Source organism: Akebia trifoliata, chromosome 6 (assembly GCF_017979445.1).
Source record: "Akebia trifoliata isolate Shusen 1 chromosome 6, ASM1797944v1, whole genome shotgun sequence".
NCBI lineage: Eukaryota > Viridiplantae > Streptophyta > Magnoliopsida > Ranunculales > Lardizabalaceae > Akebia > Akebia trifoliata.
The window spans coordinates 11,550,655-11,565,806 of record NC_141380.1 but is presented as its reverse complement, the minus strand read 5'-3'; the positions used below and the strand labels follow the sequence as shown (position 1 = coordinate 11,565,806).

General features: G+C 34.7%; 1 protein-coding gene across 4 annotated transcripts in view; it reads left to right on the top strand.

The window, feature by feature from the left end:
- The first annotated feature begins 619 nt into the window (after positions 1-619).
- Positions 620-15,152, top strand: part of LOC147400218 (ubiquitin C-terminal hydrolase 13) — a 30,721-nt gene continuing 16,188 nt past the window's right edge. The window contains exons 1-21 of one of the 4 annotated variants that reach the window (XM_086445833.1): positions 620-815; positions 1,104-1,167; positions 1,375-1,522; positions 1,630-1,787; positions 2,705-2,970; positions 3,073-3,291; positions 3,386-3,494; positions 3,622-3,737; positions 4,435-4,533; positions 5,641-5,750; positions 6,445-6,519; positions 6,829-6,907; positions 7,065-7,211; positions 7,305-7,385; positions 7,494-7,613; positions 8,788-8,910; positions 10,076-10,153; positions 10,297-10,385; positions 10,472-10,580; positions 10,750-10,818; positions 10,908-11,018. In XM_086445833.1, the coding sequence (XP_086301959.1) occupies positions 786-815; positions 1,104-1,167; positions 1,375-1,522; positions 1,630-1,787; positions 2,705-2,970; positions 3,073-3,291; positions 3,386-3,494; positions 3,622-3,737; positions 4,435-4,533; positions 5,641-5,750; positions 6,445-6,519; positions 6,829-6,907; positions 7,065-7,211; positions 7,305-7,385; positions 7,494-7,613; positions 8,788-8,910; positions 10,076-10,153; positions 10,297-10,385; positions 10,472-10,580; positions 10,750-10,818; positions 10,908-11,018 (2,400 nt within the window). In that variant the 5' untranslated portion in view covers positions 620-785. Of the gene's footprint in view, positions 816-1,103; positions 1,168-1,371; positions 1,523-1,629; positions 1,788-2,704; positions 2,971-3,072; positions 3,292-3,385; positions 3,495-3,621; positions 3,738-4,434; positions 4,534-5,640; positions 5,751-6,444; positions 6,520-6,828; positions 6,908-7,064; positions 7,212-7,304; positions 7,386-7,493; positions 7,614-8,787; positions 8,911-10,075; positions 10,154-10,296; positions 10,386-10,471; positions 10,581-10,749; positions 10,819-10,907; positions 11,019-15,152 lie in introns of all 4 variants that reach the window. The other 3 variants (XM_086445832.1, XM_086445831.1, XM_086445830.1) reach the window with 3 other exon arrangements.

Here is a 15,152-nt window from a genome sequence, read left to right as displayed (position 1 = left end):
ATCCCATCGACATATATCACATTTTTTTCTTTTCTCTTCACTTCTTCTAACTTTATTATATCTTTTTTATTTTTTATTTTTTATTTTTTATTTTGTACTCTGTTAACCCCTATTAAGTTATAGTTTTGTGAGATCCATTTTAGTTTCTTTACATTTCACCTTTTATAACTTTTTTATATTTCATTCTTTATCTTTTTAACTTATTTTATTATTTCTCATATTTTACCCCTTAAATCTTAAATTTTTCAATAATAATTTTCCAACTTCAATTTTTACACTTTTACTCTCATAACTCGAGAGCATGATTTTAAATCTTGTTTGAGACCGAGACGACTAGTTTGATAAATCTCAATACTGTTTAGGAACGAGACAGATAGACAAATCAAACATATCAAATGAGATTTAAATCACAATTTATCTTTTCTCATTGTTGAACGAGACGATTCAAACATATCAAACAACTCGTTCGAGACGACTCACGGGACGTCAAAACGAGTTTTAAAACCATGCCCGACAGCCCGAGAGAGGATGTCCGTGCGTAGGCTCGGGCCAACTGTAATTGTTTGATGTTAGAGTTCAGAGTTAGAGTTAAGAGTTCTAAACGTTGCTGGAATTTAGAACATTTTATTACGAAAATACCCCTCGTGACCTTTTTTTCCTAAACCAGGTTTCGGTGGTCTCTCAATTGGTCTTTCGTCTCTCTCTCTCTCTCTCTCTCTCTCTCTAATTTCTCTTCTTCGTTCGTCCTCAGCTTCGCCGATCGGACGATTCTTCTGTATTTATCCATGACTATGATGACTCCTCCACCGTTAGATGTAAATATCCTCTCTTTCTCTCACTAAACCTAAAAAATTAAAATTTTTTCGTTTGTTTTCGTTCTCATTCTTTCTAAAATTTAATTCTGTCTATTGCTATTTTTATTATTATTTATTTTATCGATTTTAACTCTCTAGGGTTTCGATTTCGATTTAAACGGCTTGAATCCTCTGCAAATTTGCACTTCAATAACACTTATTTCGATTTCTAGGGTTCTGATTTTGTCTACAAGACACTTTTTTTTAGTGGATCCGAGCTCTGATTCGTGTTTTTTTCTACTCTTCCAGCAAGAAGACGAAGAGATGTTGGTTCCTAACACGGATTTCGTTGAGGGTCCACAGCCGATGGAAGGTAACTTCTTTATCCCTATATGAATCTGTTACTGAATTCTGATTTAGGGTTTGAATCTCTGATTTGTTGGAATGGAGTAAAAAATAGTTTTTTCTCCCTCTTTCTCTTTTTTATGATTTAGGGCTACAGTAGGTTTAATTTTGTAATTTAGTGGAAACATTGCCCGCTTTTGATTTTGATTATTTTTCTTCTCCCAATTATTAGTAGTAGCTCAAGCTGAAAATGTGAGTACTGTGGAGAATCAACCAGTTGAGGATCCTCCGTCATCGAGGTTCACATGGGCCATTGATAACTTTACGAGGTTGAACGTTAAGAAGCATTACTCCGAAGTTTTTCTTGTCGGAGGTTATAAATGGTATGTCGGTCTATTCCCCCATTGTTAAATCATTTACGGGGTGAAACCGTTACTTGATTTTATTATTTCCTTTTTAATCTTCAACTATTTTGCATTGCTTGGGATAGGAGGGTACTGATTTTTCCCAAAGGAAACAACGTGGACCATTTGTCGATGTACCTAGATGTTGCAGATTCGGGAAATTTGCCTTATGGGTGGAGCAGATACGCCCAATTTAGTTTGACTGTGGTTAATCAAATCTATAGCAAGGCCTCGGTGCGAAAAGGTACCCTTTTTTATCAACTCTATATTTATGTGGTCGAGTTAGATAATTCTGTGGGCACACATATTTTCCCTCTTTAATTATGTGGGAAAGCTTGTGCATTGGGTTGGAGAGATTTTTTTAATTTATTTTTGACAATTCCACTTCATTCATCTTTCTTCTATGTTTAGGAAAGTTTAGAATCTTTGGTAGAATTTGAGACATGTTATTTGTCTAACGTGTTTCTTGAAGTGGGCACATGTATTTTCCCTATTTATTTATGTCGGAAAGCTTGTGCATCGGGTTGGAGAGAAATTTTGTTCATTCATCCTGCTTTTATGTTTGGGAAGGTTTAGAAACTTTTGTAGAATTCGATACATTATGTTATTTCTCTTACATGTTTCTTGTCATTTTTGGACTGAAGTTATTTGATACACGTTAAAACTACAAATTATGTCAATCCTTATCCTCATCTTTGATATATGTTGAATGAATTCTGTTCCTCCATTCCATTCTTGTCCATCCGTAATGGTAATTGGTTTCTTTCCCATTTCTTATTGATAATTTACGGTAAAGAAAGCTCAGTTCAGGAGGTGGTCTTGTTTGTATTGGCTTTGGTGTTACCTTTACAAATAATTTAAGGGTATCTTTTTTGAAGATTTTGTTGTGAGATGGGAGAGGGTTTGCAACCTGGATGTAGGGTACTGCTTTGTATTAGGGATGATTTTTGGCTTAGTTTTCTTGTTTGTATTTCCCGGGTGTTCAGGAGGTGGTCTTGTTTCTTATTGATAGTTTTCTCGGGTTGGTCACCTCAACCTCCCTTTTAATAAAATTGATCTTTAGCTATTAAAAGAGTTGACAAATGACAATCAACATGGGAAGATTGAGTATTGGTGTCACCCATAAGTTAAGTGATAACCCAACTCTTTTGCATTCTACAGACACACAACATCAGTTCAATGCTCGGGAGAGTGACTGGGGTTTCACATCATTCATGCCTCTCAGCGAACTTTATGACCCCGGTAAAGGGTATCTCGTGAATGATACAGTAATAATTGAAGCAGAGGTTGTTGTCCGTAGGGTCGTGGACTACTGGACATACGACTCGAAAAAAGAAACGGGATATGTTGGACTTAAGAACCAGGGGGCTACCTGTTACATGAATTCTCTGCTCCAGACTCTTTACCATATACCATACTTCAGAAAGGTTAAGATCTTGAGTCGATTTATCTTCTTCTAGCTCGTTATAAGTTATACTAAATGATCTTTATTTAAAAGGAAACACTATTTTGGGTCTTTTGTATATCAGGCTGTGTACCATATGCCAACTACTGAGAACGATATGCCATCAGGAAGTATACCCTTGGCTCTGCAAAGTTTATTCTATAAGCTCCAATACAGCGACAGCAGTGTTGCAACTAAAGAGCTGACCAAATCTTTTGGATGGGACACATATGATTCTTTCATGCAACATGATGTGCAAGAACTCAATAGGGTTCTCTGTGAAAAGCTTGAAGATAAAATGAAGGTACTACTTCAGAAGTTTCATGGCAATGATCTATGTTGGTTAATCTGAGTCTTGAAAAATATTTCTGTTTTGATACTTATTTTATTTGGTACAGGGAACTGTTGTGGAGGGTACAATACAGCAGTTATTTGAAGGACATCATATGAACTATATTGAATGCATCAACGTGGACTACAAATCTACAAGAAAGGAGTCGTTTTATGGTATTTATTGTAACCGGTTAGATTATTTTGTGGTACTTATTATAGGTTCAAGGTTCTGAGTTCGAATTTATGGTATTTAATCAACATCCTTACGTAGTTTTGAACTTTTTATTTATTTATGTGGCAGATCTTCAGCTTGATGTCAAAGGTTGTCGGGATGTTTATGCCTCTTTTGACAAGTACGTGGAAGTTGAACATCTTGAGGGTGATAACAAATATCATGCAGAACAGCATGGGTTACAGGTTAGTTGCTATCCATTATGGGGTCCCATAACAACAACATTGTATGTGAAGCATAGAAAACTTTACCTTTTCCCTGAGCAGGGAATGGGGGGACCTATTGAATTAAGAAATCAAGGTCTGCAGGGCTGACCAAGTCTTAAATAACTTGTTGTAGTGATCCTAACTTACTTGTGATTGATTCTGGCTGATTCGGCTGGACGCCAAATCACCCAAGTTGATAGGACCAACGCTGATAGAGGTAACATGGCATAAGTTTTGTCTCGTGTGACAAACTAACCAAATACAAGATACTCATGAACAGCTCCTGAGTGTTCAAAGGGAAGGACCAATTGATACCGGTGATTATTAATATCATTTCTTTTTTGGAGTAATTTGTTTAAAGGTTTTAAATGCTTCTTTTTTGAAGATCTCTTGTATAGATGCCTATCTATTTGTAACCATGATCTTTAAGCTTCTTTATAACAGTTGGTCGACTTGACCACTGAATTTCCTTCTTTTTGAATAAAATAGGTAATTATACATTTAAAAAAAAATTCTCTCTATTGTTTCTTTATTATCTTGGGTTTTCTTTGGTACATAGATCCCTATTTTTTTAAAGAGTGATTGGACTTTGCAATGGTGTAAAACTGATCTATTCAGATGAATATTGTTTGAAGATGTTTGTTGAAAGGAATTCTGTAATTTATGATCATTTCAGGATGCTAAGAAGGGTGTTTTGTTCATCGACTTCCCCCCTGTCCTTCAACTTCAGTTAAAGCGGTTTGAATATGATTTCATGCGGGATACCATGGTGAAGGTTAGTATTTGATTTACCACTTGTACTGCAATACATGTTGTTGCATATATTGTTTTATTTAGGTGAAATTTGATTATATAGAGGTTATATTTTTTAAAATACTGTAAACAATGAAAAGGAAAAATGAAATGGTTATATTTTTCTAATGTTCTGTTTGCAATGTCCCTGTTTTGCTTTATGGATGAATCAATGATTCTTGTGTATGATATGGATTCATCATGATTATCTAAGGTTTTCTATCCCCACAAAACTTGATTTTTCCTGCTAGGCAAGGGACTGACTGTTGAAATTTTAATAGCTGAAAACATCGGTCATGGTAGGAGATCCTAAGTAATGCATCTACAATTGTAATACCTCAAATAATATGTTTTTAACTTACTTTTGCTGGTACTATTATGTATACAATGTTGTTATTAATCATGAAATAAACTTTTTGATGAAATAAAATACCACAAAATTTAAGAGGTAAAAGGATGAATATATCGGGATCAATTTCAGCCAGGATGGTAAAATAATCTGACAGCATGCATGTAGTTGCACTTTTCAAAGAAGCATACATCTCCAACTTTGCAAGATTATCTCCAAATTAGGTGAGTGTATGCCATGCTATATATGTGAAACTAGAGAGAACATGCATTTTCTTGCAAATTTTCAGTAGATGAACATGAATATTTTTGGGCCCATATTTTTTTTTAACATCTTTTACTAGAGACAACAAAACCCATGATTATGTGCTTTTCATATGAAAACATTGTTTATTAAGGAGGGTAGTCTGGAATTTGGATTCAATTATGAACACATGATAGTTTGATTGAAGTAAGAGGAGACGTGACTTGCTGCTTTTGCATGTCTTGGTTCAGTGAACCATTTTATCTATTTATTTTGGTCCGCAAAGTGAGTTTCTTTTTTTTTAAGGAAGCAAACTTGTCCTATTCTTTACCTTTGGCTGGTTACCTCAACCAGCCTTTTTTCGATTAATATAATTTTTATTTACTAAAAAACTTGTCCAATTCTTAGTATTTTCTGTGAAAACAACTTAATTCCTGAAGTTGCTGCCAATTCAAAGAAAAAAATAAAAATTCCTAAAGGTGCTTTTCATTTTTGCAGATAAATGACCGTTATGAATTCCCTCTGCAACTTGACCTTGATAGAGAGAATGGCAAATATTTGTCGCCAGATGCTGATAGGAGTGTTCGCAACCTTTACACACTTCACAGGTTATCAGTTACCTCAGTAATGCAATCATTGGGCATTTTTCTTGCTTGGGTGGTGTGATTGATTAGTTCTTTTTACAGCTTGATTGGTGAAATTTTTTGAGCAAGCATCTATGTTGTTTGATTGATGTTAGGTGGATCAGTCAGCCAGTTTATCCTTAGCATTATCTTGTTGTTTCTCCCCTATTCCTTTATAAATGTATGCGTTTAGAATTGAGCGAACATTTTCCTTTATTGTAGAACTCTTAGTATAGTATACTAATTAATAAAGACCGACCTTTTTATCTCTCGTGGTAAATCCTTTTGAAGATGCTTTCCTATGCTTTTTCATTGGGGCCTGTTGCTGCAAATGTGTCACTTTTGATTGGCTATATGATACTTAGCTAGTAGGTCGATCTCTTGTGGACCTAAGCTGATCTTAGGTTCTTCCCCCCCCCCCCCCCCCCTTTTTTTTTCTTTGGGATTTCTTTCCCTCCTTGTACTGTTGTAAAGAGAGAGTGGAGGCTATCTTATTGGAGAAGTGGCAAACTTTTGACCTTTAGAGTTGTTTGGCTTTATAATAATAAATGGCAAGTCGTTGGAGTTGTAACCTTTATAAGTTTTTCACTGGTGCTGTCACATAAATCATTCAAAATTGTTTGGCTGTGGAATACAGATAATTTCATTTATCTCCTTTCTCATTCTAGTTTGTTTGCAGTGTCTTGGTTCACAGTGGTGGGGTGCATGGGGGACATTATTATGCTTTTATCAGGCCGACCCTCTCCGATCTATGGTATGTATCTTATGTTCAAAAGTTTTTACCTAGCTAATATAAAATATCACTTTTTTCTAAATTTCTGGAAACTGCTTGTGAAGCTTTGGGAACTTCATTTTTCTTTTTTCCCTTTTTTGTCTGCCTTGTATTTTAATGCATGATTTTTTAATACAAGCTTGAGTAGCTTTTCTTTGCTTGTTTCCGTATCTTATTATCCCAGTTTAGACTTTTTTCTCTTTATTTTATCTGGTCCAGCATCATTGTTAGTAATAAAATTCATTGTTTGTGTGTAAACTATTTATAGTGAGTGAGAATGTGTTGTTTTAGGTTCAAATTTGATGATGAGCGGGTGACAAAAGAAGATATAAAGAGGGCCTTAGAGGAGCAGTATGGTGGAGAGGAAGAGGTGATGTTTTTAGGATCAATACATTCGTGCGCTCTTTTGTAACTTTTTGCTTATTTTTTCATTTTAACATATGTTCTTTCATTTGCGTGATTGACAACCCTTTGCTTACATATTTATTTTAACATATGTTATTTCTTTTCTACGTATGTCTTTACAGTTACCACAGGCAAATCCTGGCTTCAATAATGCTCCATTCAAATTTACAAAATACTCAAATGCCTATATGCTTGTGTACATACGTGAAAGTGACAAGGAAAAAATAATTTGTAATGTGGATGAGAAGGACATTGCTGAACACCTTAGGGTAAGATACTTTCTATAGTTTTCATTGACTCAAATTCTTTTGATGACTTTTCTTGGAATACTCGAACTGAGCACATTCAACTCCATATTATAGATAAGGTTGAAGAAAGAACAAGAAGAAAAGGAGCACAAGAAAAAGGAAAAAGCAGAGGCACACCTTTATACTATCATAAAGGTTATGACTTTAAACCTGTAAACTCTTTTCATAGGTAACTGTTATCAGCTATTAGCATGTGTATACCATGGATCATTCTTTACTAACCAGTTGTTTTGATGCGTCTAGGTTGCCCGAGATGAGGACCTTGTTGAACAGATCGGGAAAGAGATATACTTTGATATTGTGGATCATGATAAAGTTCGCAGTTTTCGCATACAGAAGCAGATGCCTTTTAACATTTTTAAGGTATTGTTCTATGTTTGCATCTGAATTTGGAGAGGTTCGGCTATTTTCTGCTAGTGTTAGCTGTGCGAGTTTTTGTTGCGTATACTTTTGTTTATTAATTGTTTAATTGCAATGTATGCAACTTTTTTATATTCAAGTTACCTTTATGATTTCTTTTTAAAACTTTGGGCCTCCCTAGATGGTTTTTTTTTTTTGTTTTTTGTTCAAATATGTTTTTTTTAATTGCAATGCATATATTTGGTGAAAGTGAATATTACACTCGTACTGTGAAAATTCCGTAGCATAGGTGCTTTGCTGGCCCTCGTCATATGGAAGATTTTCTTTATATCATGGTTGCTTCCTAACTGTCTTTGGAAAATATTTTCTTACCATTCTTTCACAAGCATGACACTTTTAGAACATCTTTGCTAAATCTTCACAACCGTTGTTCATTTGTTGATTTTTTCAATGTAAAGATATTACTGTACTCTTTTTTATTTTAAATATAGATTTCATTAATGGAAAGAGAAAGCATAGAACAAACTAAGGAGATTGAGGAGGCCCATCAAAAAGAAAAAAAGCAAAAAAAAAACAGAGAAAAAATGTTAAACCACCCCATTTAATGATGATTCGTCCTAAAAACCATTTTTTCTGAATTCTCAAAAAATCACCTGTTACATTCACTCTGCAACTTGGACCATTTACCTAGAAGTTCTGTATGTTGAGAATAAATTTTTTATTTTTGATAAATAAAGAATTTTTTTTTTTTGTGTGTGGAATTTTTACTGAAAAATTCTTCGAACTCAATTGATCTCCCCTGAATTAATTTTATTTGAAATGTAGTATTTCACAATTATACACTTGCACAGCAAAAGACTAGCAATAGCCAATACGCACACCCATTTGCTTGGACCATGAATGTTCATTATTGGTGTCGATACCATATGTCCCCAAAGCCCCATCTGTTGTCCCTAATTTAGGAAGTTCTGTTACATTTTTGTTTACTAGTTTACCGTGTTATATATATTGGGTAGTGTGTTAGTGAATTCAATACTCAGTATATCTTATATGTACAATGATGTAGTTTGACTGGCGATGCCCAGTTCTGCTCCATGCTATCACCATGAAGCTTATTACTGAAAATTTTATCCTATTCTGTCACATTGTGGTTTGACTAAGTTGAAGTGGTTTGCAGGAGGAGGTTGCTAAAGAGTTTGGTATACCAGTACAGTTTCAGCGTTTTTGGCTGTGGGCGAAGCGCCAAAACCATACATACCGTCCAAATCGGCCATTGACCCATCTAGAAGAAACACAATCTGTAATTTTTTTTTCCATGGCCAATACTTTTTTTTTTCCAATAATTTTGATCTATCTGCATACTGTTGTGTTTTCACTGTTAGAGTTTTGAGTTATTTAAGGATTGCCTTAATTTTCTATATTTTTTGTGGTATGCTAATCATGCTTGATGAATATATTGAAATTAAAAGGTTTGATGTATATTGACTGGTCACGAGCCATTTTGTTCAAACTATGGAATGGATATAAAATGAAAACATGTATGCAATAGATGAAAACTTCGAAGGTTTCTGGCTTGGTAAGTTAAAAAGTCAGTGAGTGACATTACCACAAACCTGAGCTCAATGCCCTCTGTCATCCACATGCCTATCGGAAAAAGAATAATGAAAATTTCCATGTATCTTTTATTCTCAATTTTGGGCATGGACAACATTATAAGCACCTTATTTATATACCTTTGCTTTAGTCTTGAACTTTGTAAGCTTCTATGCATCAGTCATGGGGTTGCCATGTGAATATATAATGTACTTTTTTTGATAACCAAATATAATGTACTTGAATTTCAATATTACTTTCTTGCCTTTTTTTTGCTAATATTTTTCAAGAACCTATTTTTAAACTCACTTATCAACATATATATATTTAATTGGTACAGCTAGGGATCTATCAAAAAAAAAAATTGGTACAGCTAGGGGTACTTTGAATATGGTCTAACTGCATCTTGTCTTACTAGTTCATAGTTTCATATGTCTTGGAATGTCTCATCTGCAGTCAGATTTGTCTGAGTCTTGAGGATGACTTGAAGTGTACATCGGGGTTGTCTCAGCTTTGTCGACCTGTCTCAGTTCAAATTGTCTCTATGATGTAGTTGTTAGTTCATATCAATCTCGCCACGGCTTTTCAATTGATTTGGAATACCTTAAGACCAATACTTCAACCTTACTGGGTGCATTACCCCATAATTTTGTTTGATGCGCTTAGTCTCCTCACTAGCCCTCCCTCCTTTGCATCTCTTGTGCTGCTGTGCTTTTCCCCAATTTGATAATTTGAACATTTTTGTTATGAGTTGTGCTGGACCTGTGGTGTTCTGGCTTCAACAAATTAATTAGATTTCAGATACGATGTTTGTATGAGATGGAACTCGGAAAACATGTAGGTCAAATTCATAATCCTTTGTTGCATTGTAGGTTGGACAGTTAAGGGAGGTATCGAATAAGGCTCACAATGCAGAGCTAAAGTTGTTCTTGGAAGTAGAGCTTGGCCTGGTAACATTTTTTTTTCCAATTAAGGCAATTTTAGTATAGGGTTTCTTGGGTGTGAATTGCGAATTTTCTGTAGGTTTTAAGCTGACACATTATACTGCCCAGCAAGAAATGCTTTATTACTGATTTTCATTGTGATCATACAGGATTTACATCCTATTGCTCCACCTGATAAGACAAAAGAAGATATTCTGCTCTTCTTCAAACTTTATGATCCTTTAAAAGAAGAGCTCCGGTATATATTGATTCTTGTCCTGACACTGTATCCCTCATGTCAGAATTACATGCAATTTGACTTGTGGTTTTCTTTTATGATGTCAGGTACATCGGAAGGCTTTTTGTGAAGGGTAGCGGTAAGCCAGCAGAAATTTTGGGAAAACTTAATGAAATGGCTGGTTTCGCTTCTAATGAAGAAATTGAACTTTATGAGGTTAGTTTTCCATCTAATACTTTGCTTGTGGGATCATCATTTTCTAGCTGGGTTTTCATTCAGTACCTTATAGCCAGTCCTTCCAATAAATTACTATTATTGCTTATAATTTTTTTTTTAATACCATTATTGGAAGTATTTGACATATCCTTCCTTTTTTGTTGTTTAGGAAATTAAGTTTGAGCCCACTGTCATGTGTGAACGCATTGACAAGAAAATAACATTTCGATCTAGCCAGGTATATATTATGCATGAATGATTGCTTGATATATTATATGAAATGGTTTCTGATTTTGTAGTTAACTTTTCTGTTATATATTTTTGTAGCTTGAGGATGGGGACATCATATGTTTTCAGAAATCCTCTCCAGTTGAAATTGAGGAACAATGTCGCTATCCCGACGTTCCTTCATTTTTGAAGTATGTGCATGATCGACAGGTACAGTTGCCGAACCCCACTCCTTGTAAGAAATTTTCATGCACTTTCTCGATCCCTTTTGATACACCTTCACCTTAAGTGGAGATTATTTTCATGATGCCAGCCCTAGGAAGCACCCGTATTTAAGCCCAGTGCTTCTTTATCACAGTGTCTTCTGTATATTATGTTAGACCATGCTACTTGCCTACTAAGATGTCTAAATACGGATACCGCTATGGACACTGGTATGGGGAACAGAGATACGACTCCTTGTTGCGTAAATACTATCACGGATACGTATATGGGTACCCTACCTTATAACTTTATACCATGCCCTATTTTTTAGTTTTCCAGTCTAGATTCTAGACTATCTTTCTTTCTTTTCTTTGTTTTTTTGTTTTTATTTTGTTTTTATTTTTTGAGGTATTTACACTATTTCCAAGCCAACCCCAATTCTTTGGGATTAGGCTTCCACAGTGATGATGATTTACATCCTGTCAAACATAGAGTAAAGGGTCAAGGAAAAGGGAGGAAAGTCATACTAATGAAATCTGTCCAGAATTTTCTGTCCGAGTTAACTCAATCAACCTTTGTCAAGTTGGTTTTGACCAGCCAGATCGAGTTGACTAGGTTGGACCTGAATTAGGACAAAATTGATATAAGTTTCCCAAAAAGGAATTAGATAGTGTCTGTTTTAGTTAGTTTCTAATTTGTTTTCAAGTTTCTATTTTTTTTTTTAAATTCGTTTTTATTCTTTAGGTAATTATAATAAGATTATAAAGTTGCTATTATGTTAAATATAGATTATGAAAGTTACCTTTTAGTATTTTAGAAGGATTCTAAGTTGTTATGATGAAGTTATCTATATAAGGAGCTTCAAAAACGAAAATCAATACATATATCAATTCAATTTTCTTTTGCAAACTTTTTTATCTTTTAGTTACTTAGGACATGTTTGATTGCAAGGAAAATATTTCCTTGCTAAGTAAATGGTTTGCACAGGCAAATCCTTTTCCATTGTTTGAGCACATCATGGAAAATTTCGCAGATTAATTTAGATTTGGGAGTTCCATAGCCGTTCATTTTCAAAACCTTTGATCATGCCCAAAATAAATCATTTTTTTGAAAAAAAAAATTGGATGTGTTTTTTCATGAAATCTAGAGGATTCTGGTGTTGGATTGCCAATGTGGTAATCCATTTGAGCCAAATGATCATTACTAACTTGGTAAGATTTTAAGTCTTACTAAAGGTTCCTTGATTTCGAAAGGATCTCAATTTTTTTTTTCTTTTGGGCTTTATCCAAGGTTTTAAAAATGGACGGCTATCGGACTTCCCCTCCACTCCAAAATTTAAAATTAATATTCAACGGCGAAAAATAACTTTTTTGAATTTTTTTTCAAAGTTCATAGAGTTTTGTCTTTTACAACCCAGAAACATCTAATCATGGTTTTTGATGTCACAAGGTGAATCCAAGGACCCTTAGCAAGGGTCAAAATCCTTAGAGGGATACAGCCCAGATCACCAGCTAAGGCTCCCAAATGATTGCTCAATGAAAAAGGAGGTAAGGGTGCAGAGACAGCCGGGAGGTTTGCCTAGAAGCAGCCGCCCTTGAAAGAGTGCGTAATAGCTCATTGATTGAGCGCTCTTGCACCGACTAAGTTAATAAGGCTAGTTGGACTCAATTATTATAAATGAAACCCTTTCCTTACTAACTTAGTAAGATTTCAGCCTTACTAAGAGTCTTTTTGCTCAAATGGATTACCACAGGAGCAATCCAACATCACAACCTTCTAAGTTTTTTTTGAAAAACTTAGATAAATAAAAAATTCAATTTTTATTTATTTATTTGAGCTTGATCCAAGGTTTTGATAATGGACGGCTACCGAACATCCACATAGCTCCAAAACTAAAAATTGAAATTCAACGTTGAAAAATTAATTTTTTTGGATTTTTTCTTTTTGAAAGTTCATAGAATTTTGTCCTTTACAACCTTGAAGCATCGGATCATGTTTTTGGATGCCACAAGGTGAGCTCAAGGACTCTTAGTAAGGGTGAAATCCTTACTAACTAAGGCTAGTTGGACTCTTTTATAAAAATCTCCAACAAGCTACGGCAGCTAACATGTAAGCTTTAAAAACCTTAAAGCCGTGGCAAATCCTTTTCCGGGGGGAGTGTTTTAAAAAACCCACGCCTCGGGCATGAGGTGTATGCCTCAAGGCGAGGTGCATGGATCATGCCTTGAGGCTTAAGACTCAACAGATTTTTGTGAGGCTTATGCCTCAGGTGTGTGAGGTGTACGCCTTGAGGCTATGTGAGGCATAAGCCTCAGGTTTTGCGGCAAAACCCAAACCCATGGGTCAAAAAGCTGATTTGTTTGTTTGCATTTTTTTTGTTTTATTTAGAACAATACCCCCTTCATGTCATTTATTTACTAAACCCTACCAAATAAAAGTGCTTTTTGTTTTAGAAACTAAGTTATCAAGAGAAATCTCAAAATCTCTCTTCCAAACCCTATTTTCTCCCTACACCAAGATTTCTTCCTAGAGTTTCCAATACTCATCTGATTTCAATTTCGTCGCTTCCTACGAATTTCTTATGAAGATTGTGGTCAAATAGAATTAAAAAAAAAAATCAAGGATGTACTAAGTTTTTGAGGCATGTGATTTTTATGTGTAGTTTTTTGAAGTTTTTTTGTTGTCAAAATCTCATATTTCTCCCTTGTTTTTGTGTCTGATCCTTTTGTTTTCTGTTTTATTCTTCCTATTTATGATGGTGGTTAAAGAAGGGAATAAAGGTGGGGGTAATATAAAAGACCCCTCTTGGTAGCATGGGGTCTAAAACTTCATTCCTAGGTTTAGACTAGTTGTTTATTTAATGTTTGATACTATAATTAATGAAACATTTCTACTTCCCTACATTTTTATTATTTAATGTTTATTTGATGCTTGATGGTTGTCTTTATAAATTTATTATTACTGTTATATATATTTTGGGATTCTTTTAAAAAAAGTAATTGAGGCTTACGCCTTACCTCAAGTCCAAAACACCTCACTTTAAAACACTGCAGGGGGGGGGGGGGGTAAGGATTTTCCTCCCTAGGTGGAAAATCTTGCGCGTTAGAGAATACTTTCTCCGTCTTTATTAATTATTAGTGTTGTCAAACACCGAAAAATATGTGTTCTCCGTAGCAAACAATTTGCCGTTGGATTTTCCTTGCAATCAAACATGCCCAATGTTGTCAAATGGCATATGCGATCAGCTTGGGCTGTTTGTATATCACATATGCCATGACATATTCAACAAAAAAATTGGGAAAAAATATAAAAAAAATGCTAACAAATTCAGAAAAAATAAAGAATACTCTGGAAAAATACTTAGTAATTAAGCAATGCACAAATTCCATATTTTGATTCATAAATCATAGTTCATACACCAAAACACGCGAGTAAAAGACTTAAAATAGTCAATTATAAAAAAAAAAAACAATAAGTCAAATAACCAAATAGTCATACAATACATAAAATAGTCATAGAAATCTTAGTTTGATTATCTAGTCTACACACAAGCATCCATAATCCATTGTGGAACATCTCTAGTAGGATCGTCATTGCTTCTATTTCCGTCGTCATCAGAGTCACCAACCTTCTCCACGTACACGCCATCATCCTCAGTCTTCTCATATTCAGATCTCACATTCATCTCCTTGACCTTGTATTGCTTCATCTTCTTCTTCGTCATTTTCTTTTTGTATCTCATCTTCAACTTCATCTTCTAGTTGCCTCGAGCATTGACCAATGCCTCTTCTTCTTTGGCTTGAGCGTTCTCCAGTTGTCGATGCAAAAGTTGCTTGCTCAACTTGGGCCCAACTTAGATCCTCTCCTTCGAACACAGGCTCGTCCCGTGCATCTGTGATCCACGAATGATCTATGCTAAGATCATCAATAGAGATGGGATCATATAAGTCGAGATTCTCTTTCCTCAACTTGAATTGTTCGTGCAATTGCTGGTTGTATTGTACGAACACAAGTCATTCAACTTCTTTTGTTCTAACTTGTTTCTCTTTTTAGTGTGGATCTGTTCAACATAAAATAATTTATAAATATTATATACTTATTTATATTATTGAAAGTATGAAACAAAATATTAATGGTTTA